We start from the raw sequence: 16166 nt of genomic DNA on the forward strand, positions 1-16166 counted from the left end.
AGAGCTGGAGACCTGGGGGAAGGGGACTGATGGCCACGGCACAGCTCTAAGGACAGGGTCCTGCCTCCTCGGCAGCCTGGGCGAGGCTCCCCAGGGCTGAGGGTGGTCACGGGAAGGACACACAGCTTGGCCTACAGCAGGACACAGGGGCTCCCCCTTCAGACCAGACGGCAGCCTCAGAGAGGCTGAGGGGTAGGGGAGGGTTGAGAAGGAGGTGAGAGGAGGCTAGGGGTCTGGAAACCCACAGCTCTGCCCCTTGAGTTGGAATTGGGGGCACAGTGTGGGGTCTGTAGGAGTCCCCAAGGGTTCTTAGACAACTTCAGGGGAGCAGCACCCCAAACTGGCTGGCTGGGATACCCAGTTTGGCAGGCATCTATCTAGCAGGGTCTGGTTAATTGGAAAAAAAGAGAAACAAACATGCATTTTTGTACTGGAAACGTCAGGCGAGATTTCCACTCATCACACACTGAATCTGGAACGCAAGGGGAGAGCAGATCTCCCAGATCCTGAGGCTCAACTGTGTACCTCAAGGATCAAGAAAGAGGGAGGCGGCTGATAGGAGGAGAGAGAACGCAATCGCCAGGAAGGCACCGAGTGAACGCTAAATTATGGAGTCCAGCTCCCGGGTGACTAAGGCCCCTCGGCAGGGCCCGCGCATGCGCAGAGCGCCTCCAGTGCTCTCCACCTGCAGCGGCACCTCCCCCACCCTACCTCCCAGCCCGCAGGGCCGTGGGCACCGAATCAGTGCATCTGCGATATAGGACTCAGTCAGTGCAACTCAGAACATGCAGTAGAGGGAGAACAGCCCAGTGCGCCCAGGCCTTTCCTATTTTAGGACTGCAAGTCCTGACCTGGGTACCCCCAATGGCTGGTCACCCGCAGGTGAAAGGAGGGGTGAGGTGTAAAGGTATAAAAGGAGGGGTGAGGTGTGAGGGGAGGGGTGAGGTGTAAGGGTGTAAGAGGAGGGGTGAGGTGTGAGAGGAAGGGTGAGGTGTGAGGGGAAGGGTGAGGTGTAAGGGTGTAAGGGGAGGGGTGAGGTGTGAGGGTGTACGAGTAGGAATGAGTTGTAGGGGTGTAAGAGGAGGGGTGAGGTGTAATGTGGAAGGGGAAGGGTGAGGTGTGAGAGTGTAAGAGTAGGAGTCAGGTGTGAGAGAAGGGGTGAGGTGTAAAGGTGTAAGAGCAGGAGTGAGGTGTGAGAGGGAGGGGTGAGGTGTGAGGGGAGGGGAAAGGTGTAAGGGTATAAGGGGAGGGGTGAGGTATAATAGGAGGAGTGAAGTGTAACGGGAGGGGTGAGGTGTGAAAGGAGGGGTGAGGTGTAAAGGTGTAAGAGATGGGGTGAGGTGTGAGGATAGGGGTGAGGTGCAAGGGTGTGAGGGGAGGGGTGAGGTGTGAGGGGAGGGGTGAGGTCTGAGGGTGTAAGAGGAGGGGTGAGGTGTGAGGGTGTACGAGTAGGAGTGAGTTGTGAGGGTGTAAGAGGAGGGGTGAGGTGCAATGTGGAAGGGGAGGGTGAGGTGTGAGGATAGGGGTGAGGTGTAAGGGTGTGAGGGGAGGGGTGAGGTGTAAAGGTGTAAGAGATGGGGTGAGGTGTGAGCATAGGGGTGAGGTGTAAGGGTGTGAGGGGAGGGGTGAGGTGTGAGGGGAGGGGTGAGGTCTGAGGGTGTAAGAGTAGGAGTCAGGTGTGAGAGAAGGGGTGAGGTGTAAAGGTGTAAGAGTAGGAGTGAGGTGTGAGGGGAAGGGTGAGGTGTGAGGGAAGGGGTGAGATGCGAGGATGAGGAGTGGGATGCTGGGCACTTAATCAGCGTGGCATAGCGTGACATTCCTGTATCAGGAACTTGACCTGGGCTCTCTCTTCACCCTGAGTAGATCTGTTGGAAGGCAGGTGCTAAAGGGTGGTCCCAAGCCTGCTCCTTTCTGAAGGGAAGACTGACTTGGGTTCAGCTGACTCTGTAGCTCTTCTGGCCTGGAAACCACGCCTTCGCAGATCAGCTGCCTTACCAAGCAACAACCACACCAGCAGCCCTGAGCCCTGTGCCTCACCTGGGCTGGCGGAGAGCTGTGGATGACCTCCGAGAACATGAGTATGCACCTGGTGCACCGCCGGAGCTCTGAGGCCTGCTGAGTACAGTGGCTCTTGTGACTGGGCCTGTCCCTGGCAGGAACCTTGGAGGCAATGCCTAGGACCGTCACAAGAAATGCTGGCTCTTGTTGAGGACTTTGGGCTTCTAAGCCAGGGCAGCTCCCACACCGGCCTGTGTAAGTCTCCCTTGCACCTGAACTTTCTCCTGGGGGGCCAAAGAGAATGGCCCCTGGTCCCCTGTGGGCCATAAAGTCTCCTTTGAGGACGACTCCCACAAAGGTGTGGTCAATGCTGTCTGCTACAGCTCCTGACAGTGTCTAAGAGTCTTTGGGTCTAACTGTCTAGTTGTACCCACAGAAAACCTTTTGTGAGGTGCTGTGTGAAAATATCACCCCCATTCCACAGATAGACAAAATTAAGACTGAGGGGCAAGTATTTTGCCAAGTGTCCACTGCAGGGAAGTGGCAGGTCTGGGAGTGGACCCGGATGGGTCTGACATCAAAGCCACCATCGTTTGCATCCTCCTGTCTGAGTGGGAGAGCTAAGTAGATAGAAGTGTGGGGCAGGAGGGCAGAAGACCTCATGCTCCTGCAGCAGGGAGGCGATGGGTGGGTGCTCTGTGCTGTGGGTCCAGCTTCCCAGGGACCCTGCACGCCTCCCGGACTTGTGCTGCTAAGTGAGCAAAGCAAGGCTTCTCTGTGCTTCTCTGGCTCCAGAGAAAGCAGGTGTGCTTTTTCATTTTTGTTCGTTGTGTGGTCTACATTCCCATTGCTACCTGGAGTGCTCGGATGCCTGCTTTTTCCAAGCAGAGACATCAGTTCATTTGCTTTTGGTCGTCAGATGCTGGAAAAGTCATGGGGCTGGTGTGGCGGTGCTTTGGATTTAGATTTCAAAAGAGGAATGGTCGCTTCTCAGCAGTCTTGGGTGTCTGTTTGCTTAGAGCCCCCTAGTCCTTTGGTTTTGTTTGAACATCCCTCTCTGTCTGGCTGGATGCCCCTTCTGTGCTGAGATCCATGTTCTTCTCCATCCTTGGGTCTGTCCTTCTGAGAACTTTCAGCTCTTTTCTTGGATTCTCCTCCCCTCCTCGATTCCTCTGGTGGCCTGAATTTCAGTCATTTAGGTCTTCTCCAAAGGTTATTCTCACTGGAAGTTACAGGATTGCTCTTGCAGCCCAACAAACATGGAGCAGTGAATCTTTCCATCCTTGGGATCAAACCACCCTTGCCTTCAGGTGCCTCTCCCAATAATACGCGGCTATCCTCTCCTTCACAGCCATTACCTTCTATTTCACTTGATCTATTTTGATTCCAAAAATATTCCTTCCAAGAGTTTGGGAGGGGGCAGTCATATGAGCAGGTGACTTCTCCTGGAGGTGCTCCCCCACCCACCCACTCACTGCAACAACATCCAAAAGGGACTTTTCTTTTCCAGGATTCCCTCCTAGACTTGACTCCCACCAGCTGGTGTCCTGTCCTCCTGAGCTGCCCCACTCCATCCGTTCTCCTGAGAGGCTTGATGCAGAGGTGGGTCTCCTGAGATCAGGAAGGGCTGCCTCCTTCTCTCCGGTTCTAAGAGAACAGACTTGGTCTCAGACCACAGCAGAAGGAGCCTCAGTCCTCACAGGCACTCCAGGGAATCACTTCACAACACAGCATTTCTTCCTTGCCAACCCCTTGCAAATTACAACCCAGATGCAAGACAGCCCAAGGGTGGTCTGGGTGGGGGCTCTATCCACCTCTCAGTCCTTGTTCCACCATGGCCCCAGGTACAGTCAGGCTCTGGGACTTTCACTGTGTCATTCCCTCAAGAGTGATGGAGCCTGTGGCTTCCCCCTTGTAAATGTGAGGTCCTGGCATCCACTGTCCACAGTGGGTGAGGCTCCAGCTGTCTCTCTCTGGCCTCCAGCTGCTGAATCCAGCTGCACATGGACCTGGAGGGCTTTGGTGACCGGGTCTTGACTTTGCGTTCAGATCACAGGGACATTTTCGAGTCACTCTGGCTGACAGACTCTGGGATTCACAGGGCACAGTTCATGGAGACTATGTATACAGTCAGTGTCTAGTCGGGCACACACACCACGGCTGGGGAGGCATGCCGTGTGGGGACAAGGAAGCGGGTCTGTCCCCAGACAGTGCAGCGGCTCTCCAATCAACCAGTTTCTAGTAATTGCACTTAGTTTCCTGGTATTCGGGTCTCTGCCCCTCGGGCTCTTGAAGGTGCCACAGCGGGGACTCAGATGTGGCCCTGAGCTTGACAAATTCCCCTTGGTCCCTGCAGAGCTCCTAAGCCCGACCCAGCCAGGACCCAGCCGTAGATCCTAAATGCCTCCCCTTTGGACTGTCATCAAGTATCCACAAGTTCTGGTTTCAGTCTCTGGGCTTGGAATAGCTTGTTTTGCTGTTGAATTTTGGTTCGAGTGGGGTCGGGGTTGCCATAGGACTCAATTTATTCCATAAGCTTTTTTTCTATCCTGGAAAATTAAAAAATAATTGGAAATGACAAAAGAATCCAGGGTTAGAATGGCTAGAGAAGTCCCTGCTTATCTGCCCTCGCCTGTCCCCACCACTGTCCTGAACCTTCCAGCTGAGCCCACTGAGGGACTTTCCCTGACAATCCAGGAAAGGAGGAAACGGGGTTCAGGTGGCCTGTCCTCCTGCACCCGCCCCAGCCTGCTTAGTGACCCCCCACTCTGGTCTGATGAGACCCGGAGTCTTTCCTTTACTTGCCACACAAGCACTGAATGAACATCAGCCACGTGCCAAGTGCGGTCCTAGGGCTGGGGCACAGAGGACCCAAGGAAAGGTCCTCGGGTGCAAAGGGTGGGCATCGGGCAGGGACACAGGGTCTGAGCTCAGTCTGCGGGTCCAGGCAGCTGGTGCGCTGTGGGAATCCCCGGAGCTCACAGGGCCCTCACCTGGGCTGGACTCGGGGGGCAGAACTCTAGATTCTAGGGCTCTTGGCAGTCCCCAGTTCGTGGTGGGCACTCAGAACAGGCAGGGTCCAATGATTAGAGAAGGACCAGCTGCTGGGATGGCATCAAAACCAGATCTGGGGTCAAGGGTCAGGGCAGGGGGAGAGGCAAGGGGCTTGGGATCTTTACACAGGCTTCCTGGGCATTTTGTATGCAGGCCATAGACTCCTGAGGACCCCTGACCTCACAAGCTAACTCTTTGGTGAATTTACTGGCCCACAGGAAATAGAGAGCCTATAGTGGGCCGTACGGTGAATTTACTGGTTCACAGGCAATAGAGAGAACCAAAAACCAAGGCCAAAACATTGAGGACCTTTGGATAAAACCATAACCACCTTTTCAAGATGAAATAACAATATGGCGACAATCAGGTCTCCACTGTCCAACCTCATTCACTGAGAACTCCCCAATCTCCCTCCGGGGTGGAATGTGCCAGCGGCCCCGGATGTCTCTAGCCCAGTGGGCCTGACCTTGAGCAATCTATCACAAGGCCACCTTCCATGTTGCCTAAAGGAATGTTACAGTCAGAGCTGGGAGGAAATCTCCTTTTTAGAAAATATGAGTGAAAATGAAAGGATACCAACCCGAGTTCTTGGCTCACTGAAGTCATCAAGGCCACAGAATGAATGCTAGTGAGAAAAACAAAAAAAGGAACAAAAACTATAAAATAAGACCAAAAGAAAATGAGGAGGGGGGGAAGAAAAGAAAGAAAGATGTAAGATATGTAGTATGGAACTCAATGACAGCATTTCACAAGAACTAGGGCACTGGGGTTGGGTTTGCAAAGAGACACAGGAAGTCAGTGGGCTTTAGAAGCTGCTTCCACCTGAGAAACCCGTTCTGTGGGATTCCTCGCCCAGGGTGGGTTATCCCCACACAGTCCGCAAACATCTGGCTAACACAGACGGGGGAGATGTACATTGTAGTGAAAGTGTTAGTCGCTCAGTCATTGCTGACTCTTTGTGACCCCGTGGACTGTGCAGCTTGCCAGGCTCCTCTGTCTATGGGATTCTCCAGGCAAGAATAAGGGAGTGGACTGACATTCCCGGATCAGGAATTTTTGGTGCTGGGGTGTGGCCTTCTTGAAGAATGTGGCAGGATAGTATATATCCAGGAAGAACCCTCTGATGGTCATGGTTGATGGTCCCATCAAAGGCTGGGCATGACATGCATACAAAGATCAAGGAAGATTCCACCCAGGTCCCAGGTCACCCAGTCCCATCAGAAGACAAAAAGAACCCTCCCCCCTCCCCCATTCCTGCCAGGGCCCACTCTCCCAAGAGATTCATTGTTTAAAATCTTTTATGCCATTGGTTTTTCTGCTTTAAAAAGAAAAAAAATATCAGGAAAAAAAGTGGCCCTAAAGGATTGAAAAATTGTTCAGGTCAGTTTGAAAGTAGAAATCTTCCTTAGCTTATTTATGACTTGACTTATTCAAAAAGAATGGATAGTGATTCTTTTTGGAGATTAGGTTAGGAGAAACGTGTCTGAATATTATCTGAGGTGTTTGAAAATAATTCATTGTTTTTTTCCCCCAAATCTCAAGGTAATAGCTCCCCTAAATTGTTACTGAAAAAATAAACATCCAGACAGCCAACAAGTTTTAAACACACTTTAGCATCACTAAAGTTAAAGCTAGAAGGGACATTTAGATTCACCCAGCTCTTGGTTTTCTACATGGGGAAACAGAACTGAGGATGGCAAGGTCCTGGCCAAGACCACCCTGTGGCATGTGGCGGGGAAAGAGTTCCTGACCGCTGACCACGGTGGTTGGAGTTATTTTTCCACCAGCCCAGGCCAACAGTGTCCGTGGGGAAGTCCTTGAAGTATCCTTGAGACCCCCTGGGCTGCTCCAGTCCGTGGGGTCACAAAGAGTCCGACAGACTGAGAAGCTGATAATTTCACTTCTACTTATCATTAGGGCTTCCCAGGTGGCTCTAGTGGAAAAGAATCTGCCTGCAATGCAGGAGATTCTGGCTCGATCCTTAGGTTAGGGAGATTCCCTGGAGGAGGGCATGGCAACCCACTCTGGTATTCTTACCAGGAGAATCCCCATGGACAGAGGAGCCTGGTGGGCTAGAGTCCATTGGACACGACTGAATGACTAACACTTTTGCTTTCACTGGCTGCTCAAAATAATCTCAGAAGTTGTGTGTGGGGAGTGGGGGGAGTGGTGAGCAGCTGTCTGATGGGGACTCTGCTGCGGCTTAGTTGCCTCAGTCATGTCCGACTCTGTTCAACTCTGTGAGCCATAGCCGCCAGGCTCCTCTGTCCATGGGGATTCTCCTGGTAAGAATACCAGAATGGGTCGCCATGCCCTCATCCAGGGAATCTTCCAGACCCAGGGATCAAACTCGAGTCTCCTGCATTGCAGGCAGATTCTTTACAGCTGAGCTGCAGGGAAGCCCTATGGGGACTCCAGTGAAAGTGAAAGTCGCTCAGTTGTGTCCGACTCTTTGCGACCCCATGGACTACAGTGCATGGAATTCTCCAGGCCAGAATACTGGAGTGGGTAGCCTTTACCTTTTTCAGGGGATCTTCCAAACCCAGGGATCAAACTCAGGTCTCCCATATTGCAGATGGATTCTTTACCAGCTGAGCCACAAGGGACTCTAGGGAACTCTAGGGGTCTGCTTAAACCAAATTCCTAGCGGGCCCAGATCCTCCAGCCATTACCCTCTGCTGCCCCCGTGAGGACACTGTCGGTTGTGCAGGCTGGGAGGCTCCGGGGCTCCAGGTGTGGGAGGGAAGACACTAGGAAGGTGAGTTAATCTGTGTAAAAGCTGACTTTTAGGAGGGAAAGCTGGTGTAGCATCTGAAGAGCTGCTCCATCTCTTTGGGTCATTGTGTTTGATTCCTTCTAGAAAGGGTGAGCTGTCATCCCATTTGCAGACAGCCCTGAATCTGCCCTCTGATGGCTTTCGTGACTTTGGCCCTACTCTGGAATGAGTCATGCTTCCTCTCTCCAAAGATCAGCCTCAGAAACCTGAAGCCCAGAAATAGCCTTTCTCCATCTCGTTTTCCACGGTGGCAGCACATCACCCCTCAAGCTTTTCTGTGGCACGTTGTTCCTAGTACACACCCCCCACCCCAAGTTGGTGTCAGAGTCCATCACCTATTCCCAAACACGAGTTAGCTCTACAACATAAAATATGCAATTGTGGATTTTCTGTGTGAGTGTGTTTGTGTGTGTGTATTAGTCGCTCAGTCGTATCTGCCTCTTTGCGACCCCATGGGCTGTAGCCTGCCAGGCTCTCTGTCCATGGAACTTCCCAGGCAAGAATACTGGAGTGGGTAGCCATTCCCTTCTCCAGGGGATTTTCCTGACAACCCAGGGATCAAACCCAGGTCTCCCATATTGCAGGCAGATTCTTTACTGCCTGAGCTACCAAGGAAGCCTGGGTTTTCTACTCATCTATTACTTATCCTGCAAACATTTGATGATGTCCTATTTCATGCAAGAACTGTCTTGGATAAAGAGATAAATAAAAGCTGGTCCCTGAACTCAAGGAAGTCCTGGCCACTGGGCAGATGAACAGGAAGTGGTGAGTGCCTTGACAAAGATGCCACGTATATGGACTCATTTATCTGTCTGGACCAGCAATGTGTGGTGGGGGCACTGGTGGGGTGACTGTGGAATCCCTGGAGATCTGGGTTATCCCCCCCCCCAGCTGTGGGATTGTGGACAAGTGTTTGAATCTTTCTCAGGCTCAAGTGTCCTCACCCGTAAAGTGGTGACAACCATAGGGGCCAGTGAGACTGGGCACCAGCCTCACTTCCTGCTGGAAGGAAGAGACGTCCCTGAAGGGAAGAACACTCACTGGTTCTGGGCATAAATGTCATTTAAGGGTAATGAACCCCATGTCTTATGGCTCATGAAGAAGGTCCCCTTGCCCTTCCCAGTGAGGTAGTGTCAGAGGGGTTCAGACTTTCTTCCCTAGTAAAGCACTTATTTCTCGGACTGCCAGTATGGGGGACACGGGCAGAGAAGAGAGGGCTGAACAGAGCCTGTTATTTAGGTTTCATGAAACTGACAGAAGAGAATATTCCATGTGAGTGGTTCATGGAAAGAAGCCAGCGGCTGGTGTGAGTTCACACCACCTACCTTTTCCTCCAGTTCTTTCAGGTGTCGCTTCTGGATCTCCAGCTTATCCTCCAGTTCTCGGACTCTCTGCAACACATTAAGTTCTGTATCAGAAAAAGTAAATTTTCCAGGTTCAAATCTTACTCTTTATCGTTTATCTGGTGTAGCGTGAAGCAGCGACTCATTGGAAAAGACCCTGATGCCAGGAATGATTGAAGGCAAAAGGAGAAGGGGGCAGCAGAGGATGAGATGGTTAGATAGCATCACTGACTCAATGGACATGAGTTTGAGCAAACTCTGAGAGAGAGTGGAGGACAGGGAAGCTGGGCATGCTGCAGTCCATGGGGTCGCAAAGAGTCAGACACAACTTAGCAACTGAACAACAACAACAGTAAGCAGCTTAACATACAAACACTAAGTGGGTAACTCGACTAACTCTTATACATGGACAGGCTTGTCTCTCCACCCCCTAAATCAAGACCAAGGGCCCCTTCAGCACTCAGGAAGCTCCCTCAGGCCCACATGCAACTCTATTCTGACCTCTCTCACTAAAAGTAGATTTTTGCCTGTTCTTGAAATGCATGGAAACAGACTGCACTCTTAAGGCAGGATCTTTAGAAAACATAAACATCAAGATCAGACCAAGACTCGGAGGTGCCTTTTGGGCAGGTCAATAAAGCTCATGGATTTGAAGCAGCACCAAATGACATGTCCAAGATTTATTTAGTTGGAGCCTGGGAGCTAGGGCAGAGGAGATGAGTGTTGATGGGGGGCATGGCTGCAGCATCCACCCAGGTTCTTAGAAGGTTTAAGGATGACAAACTGTCCCCGTGAGCCTGGGACATTCCTGGTTTTAGCAATGAAAGTCCAGAGTCTTGAGAACTCATCAGTCCTGAGCCAACAGGGAGAGCGGGCCACCTGCCTGGCTCTGCACCTGCCGAATGCTCCCTGGGCTGCACACCCACCCTCAGCGGTTTATCAATCTGCTCCTTCCAGTTCCAGGCAGCACCTCACCAGGAGTCTTGGCAGGTATGACCTTTCCCAGTTTGTCTTGTGTCCAATAGCGCTTCATCACCTGAGAGGGTTGATATGCCTGGACAGCTGCTAGAATCACCAGTCCTGAATGCAGATGGACACCTCATTCCTTGGGAGAAGGCTGTCAGACTGAAGGCCAGGCGATTCACATCAGCCCGAATTAAGCATGTAGACCCATCCTCAGGCCTGGAGAAACCTTCTGCCCAGATTCCTAAGCTCAGATCAGCATTACCTGGAGGCCCTGTGGATCCCCGGGGCCCTGCCTCAGGGTTGTCGACTCATCAGTTCCAGGGTGGGGCCTGAGAAGCTGTGTTCCCCACAGATTCCCAGGTGATGGGAATGCTGCTGGTCTGGAGACCCCACTCTGAGAATCACCACTGTGGGCACATGTGCCCACTCAACAGGTATGACTCAGTGGGCCCTGTGCCCACTCAGCAAGTATGGCTCAATAGAGGCATTGGACCTCGAGGGGTTTGTGGTCCATCAGGGTCCCCCGCATCCCTTTTTCACATGCAATGGGAATCCTCGCTTCTTAGTCCTAACCGGGGCCTCTGCTGCCTCGGACAGAAGGCACTTCACCGGCTCCTTCTGTTAGGGGAAGCACACTGACTGAAACCGCCCACCCTGGCCAGGCACCATAGTAACCATTTGCATGAGTTGTTTTATGACAGGAGATCCTGATAAGGAATACGGAACTAAAAAGCCACCACCAACCAGAAGAGTTCGGGAAAGGTCAAAAGGAGGCACCGCGTGTCTGTCCACTTCCCAGAATCCCTCTCACTAGCATCCACCTTGGCTGAGCGATGCATGCGCCACCAGGAAAGACTCTGAATTAGAATGATTGGCCAAAGACCACCCGGAAATGAATCCCATCACCATAAAACCCAAGACTGCGAGCCACGCGGCAGAGCAGTTCTCCTGGGTTCCCTTACCCTCCTGCTCTCCACCCGGGTGCCCTTTCCCAATAAAATCTCTTGCTTTGTCAACATGTGTCTCCTCGGACAATTCATTTCCGAGTGTTAGACAAGAGCCCAGTTTCGGGCCCTGGAAGGGGTCCCCCTTCCTGCAACACTTCCTCCAATTCTGTCTCCCTCTCCTTGGGTGCCATCGACTCCCACTGGTTATCCGTCCTCACTGGCAAGATTCCTTATGAGCTGTAGGGCCTTCAGGCACATCAGTTAACCTTCTTGAGTCTCAGCTTTCACTTCAGGGAAACAGAGGTAATCGTCCCACCCGCAGGAGTGCCATGGGGTAAGAGATCTAAAGCAGTGAGCCTCCAAAGACTGCCAGACCCTGGGGCCGCCTCAGCTCCATCAGCACCACAGGTTCTGGGAACCTGGCCCCCGTGTGCCTAGCAGCACACGAAGCTCACACAGGATGCCGCACACACTGAGGAAAGCATTAGGTGTTCAGAGGTAACAAGTGGTACAGCTTCCAGGTCCAGTCCTCAAAGCAGTCGTGGTCACAAAATACAGCCCCAAAGTAAACCGGCCAGCCGGCGCCCCTGGTTACAAGAACCCGAGTTTAAACAGAAGATGGATGCTGGAGGAAGCGGGGACGCCTCGCTTTGGTTTGTGTTACCATTTGGCAGGGTGGGGACTTTGTTCAAATGTATGATTCGAAATAGTGGGCAGTATAGTGTGCCCATAAGCAACCCCCCTTCATCACTGAGGGTTCGCCGGGCTACGAGAGTGTCCACGGGAAGACACCTCCACTTCACGGAAACCTGCTTTATGGCCAGCTCTCCAGCCAATGGGCCCTCAGAGGTGTCAGTGTGCCGACAGCGGGCAGGAGGGGTGGAGAAGTGGGAATGGTGGACAGGGTACCCGGCAGGGTGCCTACTCCTACCTGCCAGGTGCCCCTCCCCCTACCTGCCTGCCCCACCCCTACCTGTTGGCTCGTCTCCCTACCAACTGAGCCTCTACCCCTGCCGGCCCCGCCCCTTCCCTGCCGGCCCCTCCCCCCGCCGGCCCCTCCCTACCTGCTGGGCCTGCTGTAGCAGCTCCATGCGCTCCCGCAGGATCTGACTGTCGAACTCCCGGCTCTGCCGCAGGATCTGCCGGCGCAGCTTCTCCACGGCGGCCTGCAGGTCCTCCCGCTGGCCCTCACTCAGCGCCTCGCTGGCCCTCCGCCCCGGCTCCTGTTGCAGCGCGTCGTACAGCGTGGCCTCCAGCTCCTGGATTTTCTGAGCGACCCACATGACACAGACAGTGGGAGGTCACAAGGTGGCGGGGACAGGAAACCCCAGGACACTGCAGCTGAGCGAGGCTGAGCGGGGGATCTTGGGCCGCGTGGGGGCCGAGCAGAGTGGGGTGGGGTGAGGGAGCCCCTTCCAGCCCACTGCACACAGTTTTGAGAACGTGTCTTACTCTATTCAATCAAGATGCCCTGCTCTCTACATATAAAGAAAAAATAGTCATAATCTCTCCTTAAAATATCTGATTCAAAAAGAGGTTTGATTGGACTCATCTTTATTTTTATCCTTGGCTTCCAATTTACTGTCTCCAGCTTGGGAAACAAATCTCTCCTTTTATCTAGAGTAGCGTGGGAAAATGCGTCCCAAATTGCAGGCACTTGGCAGTTCAGCTGGCTCATTAGAAAAGCGACTGGGGGCAATGTCCTCATTGCTCCCTCCTCCCCGCAAAAAGCAAGGCTCCCTTGGTTAGCAAAGCACATGAGAGATTAGCAGCCAATAAAGGGGATCTTTGTGAAAGCTCAGAGTTTTCATCCTGAGAGGAAGTTATTTCTTTTCAACTTCACGGTGAGACACTTAAATACAGTTACCTTATAGGAATATCTAGGGATGAAAGAGAGAAAGAAGTATTTCCTTCTCTAAGTCCCCACCTGAATCCCTTGCTAGGAATAACCTCTTCTTTTCCCAAGATATTATCAACCAACAACTGGAATCAACCAACAATGGAAACTGCCAGGAAGAGACAGGAGGTGGTATGAAGCAGGGGGTCAACACAGGTAGCGCTCCGCGCCTGTGGCCATCTGCTCCTGTAGCCCCCTGCTTCAGCACAGCTGTATTAACTCCGCAAGGGAATTCCAGGCCCACCAGATCAATTTTAGCCAACAGGCACTGGCTTCCCCTCTCCCGATTCCAGCGGTCACCCCAGGAAACGAGAAGGTGGGAATGTGTCCACTGACATAGCCAAGGGGTCCCCATGGAGTGGGAGCTTGCCTGTGCCTGCCGGCTGCCCCCTTCAGCAGCCGAACTCCTAGGAGGCCCCCAAGTGGCCAGTTTCCAGCCAGGATCTCACCATCCAATTCCAGAAGCTCCACTGTGGCCCTGTGCCATCTTACTCTGCACGATGACAAAACAACACAGGTGTGCGTCTGGCACCTGATGTCCTCGCTTCTGCCTGGGCACATGGCCCTGCCACCCTCGGGAGCATTCTACTTCCTGACTCCTCAGGTCAGCCTCACACTGATCATAGCTCCAACCTCAACATGTGCCTGAAATTCCACGTGAGGCTTTGGAATAGTCTTTTTCCTTTTTTTTTTTTTTTTTTTGATGTGGATCATTTTTAAAGTCTTTATTGAATTTGTTATAATTTTGCCCCTGTGGTTTATGTTCTGGTTTTCTGGTCTTGAGGCATATGGCATCTTAGCCCCCTGACCAGGGATAAAACCCACACCCCACCCATAGAACCCACACCCCCTACAGAACCCACACCCCACACAGAATCCACACCCCCTACAGAACCCACATCCCCTACAGAACCCACACCCCCCATAGAACCCACAACCCCATAGAACCCACACCCCCTACAGAACCCACACCCCCTACAGAACCCACAACCCCATAGAACCCACACCCCCTACAGAACCCACACCCTACACAGAACCCACACTCCCTACAGAACCCACACCCCACACAGAACCCACACTCCCTACAGAACCCACAACCCCATAGAACCCACACTCCCTACAGAACCCACGCCCCTCATAGAACCCACACTCCCTACAGAACCCACACCCCACACAGAACCCACACTCCCTACAGAACCCACACCCCACACAGAACCCACACTCCCTACAGAACCCACACCCCACACAGAACCCACACTCCACACAGAACCCACAACCCCATAGAACCCACACTCCCTACAGAACCCACACCCCCTACAGAACCCACACCCCACACAGAACCCACACTCCCTACAGAACCCACACCCCACACAGAACCCACACCCCACACAGAACCCACAACCCCATAGAACCCACACTCCCTACAGAACCCACACCCCTCATAGAACCCACACCCCCTACAGAACCCACACCCCCCATAGAATCCACATCCCCTACAGAACCCACACCCCCTGCATTAGAAGGCGAAGTCTTAACCGCTAGACCACCAGAGAAGTTCCTGGAATGTTCTTTGGGTAAGAATGTTGCTTCTTCCAGCAACAGGATCAGCCTGCCCAGGGGTCTCCTCTACAGAACCAGGACTCGGGTAGGGCCTTTCTGTACACGGCACTTAGACCGCCACGGGCAAACACTGAGTTTCCCAGAGTGTTCTGGGGAACACCAGCCTTGGAAGATGTCCCTTGAGAAGAGGGCCCGAGAACCAGTGAACTTGACATATGACTTCCTCTGTTCCTCTTGAAGTCTGAGCCCATCCTTAAGCATATTAAGGAGCCAGAGGTCAACAAAATTACTCTCCCTCTTTTTTTGGCCACAGGTTTCCACGTTATCCCCTGAAATTGTATTCCTCAGAACTTACTGGGGAAGCCCAGGGGAGGACAAAGATGGTGTATCATGAAGAAAGGGTATTTGCAAAAGGATGGAGACTAGATAGAATCAAGGAAAACCCAAAAAAGTGAAAGAGAGGAAGAAAAGAATGAACATGTTCTCATTCTTTAGTAACCGTGACCACCATTACAACATTGTATGCCCAAAAATGACAATCAAGAGGAAAACGTCTTGTCGTGATGAGGCTCAAACCCTCCAGACCTTCTCCATCTGTAGCTCCCTGCCCTAGGGGTTCAAGCCTCGGAGCCTGGACATGAAGGGTCAAGGCTCACGGGGAGGTGGACCAGCCTTCACGTCCAGAATGTCCCGCCTGTGCTAAGTCCAGCCTCCTGCTCTCTGTCTTCATGCAAATGGGGATTGCAAGTTAATGTTTAGTTGTTAATTCTGCATTTGTTAGGTGGAAAGCCACAAATGATCTGGGCAAAGTCTTGCTCCAGATGTTGCTACTCACAGCTTCTTCCTGAAAAAGCAGCCTTGAACTCAAAGTTCCCTCTGATCGAGGGGACATCCAGGAAATGCCCCCTCAAAGCCATATGACCTATGAACCTGAGCATGGTCCCTCCTTACATTCATCATCTGGAAGCCCACAACTGATTCTGTGACCCAGGCTTGATGTTGCACAGAACCTCATGACAAATAATTCTTTTTCTGATGATCACCTGCCCTCCACTCGCTGCTTTACCTCTGTGTTCCTTCTTTAAAAAAATACTTTTGCCATGCCATGCAGCATGTAGGATCTTAGTTCCCCAACCAGGGATCGAACCCATGCCCCTGCAGTGCGAGTCTTAACCACTGAACTGCCTGGGAAGTTCCACCTCTGTGGAACTTCTTTGTGACTGTCTCTTTTTGCTACTTATGGGAAAACTTGCTCTGGGCTTTAAGCATGTAAATAAATATTAATAAAAATATTAATAAGCAGAAAGTTTATTTTCCTTCATCTCAAATGATTACTAGAACGGAGTGTGTGTGCTGAGTCACTCAGTGGTGTCCAACTCTTTGTGACCCGGAGGATTGCAGCCCGCCAGGCTTCTCTGGCCATGGGGATTCTCCAAGCAAGAATACTGGAGTGGGTTGCCATGCCCTCCTCCAGGGGATCTTCCCAACCCAGGGATCAAACCCAGGTCTCCCACATTGCAAGTGGATTCTTTACTGTCTGAGCCACCAGGGAAGCCCAGAAGTGAACAAGTATGCCCAGAGAAAATGATCAAGCTAAGTAAATATTTTGGAAAAATCATGACTGA

General features: G+C 52.3%; 1 protein-coding gene across 1 annotated transcript in view; it reads right to left on the bottom strand.

The window, feature by feature from the left end:
- Positions 1-5657: 5657 nt before the first annotated feature.
- The window catches only part of JAKMIP1 (janus kinase and microtubule interacting protein 1), a 148515-nt gene continuing 138006 nt past the window's right edge, over positions 5658-16166 (bottom strand). Inside the window, exons 19-21 of the mRNA XM_065914058.1 lie at positions 12149-12352; positions 9154-9219; positions 5658-5708 (exon numbers count right to left, since the gene is read on the bottom strand). Coding sequence (XP_065770130.1) covers positions 5658-5708; positions 9154-9219; positions 12149-12352 — 321 coding nt within the window. The remainder of the gene's footprint in view (positions 5709-9153; positions 9220-12148; positions 12353-16166) is intronic.

Source organism: Muntiacus reevesi, chromosome 22, assembly GCF_963930625.1.
Source record: "Muntiacus reevesi chromosome 22, mMunRee1.1, whole genome shotgun sequence".
NCBI classification, from domain to species: domain Eukaryota; kingdom Metazoa; phylum Chordata; class Mammalia; order Artiodactyla; family Cervidae; genus Muntiacus; species Muntiacus reevesi.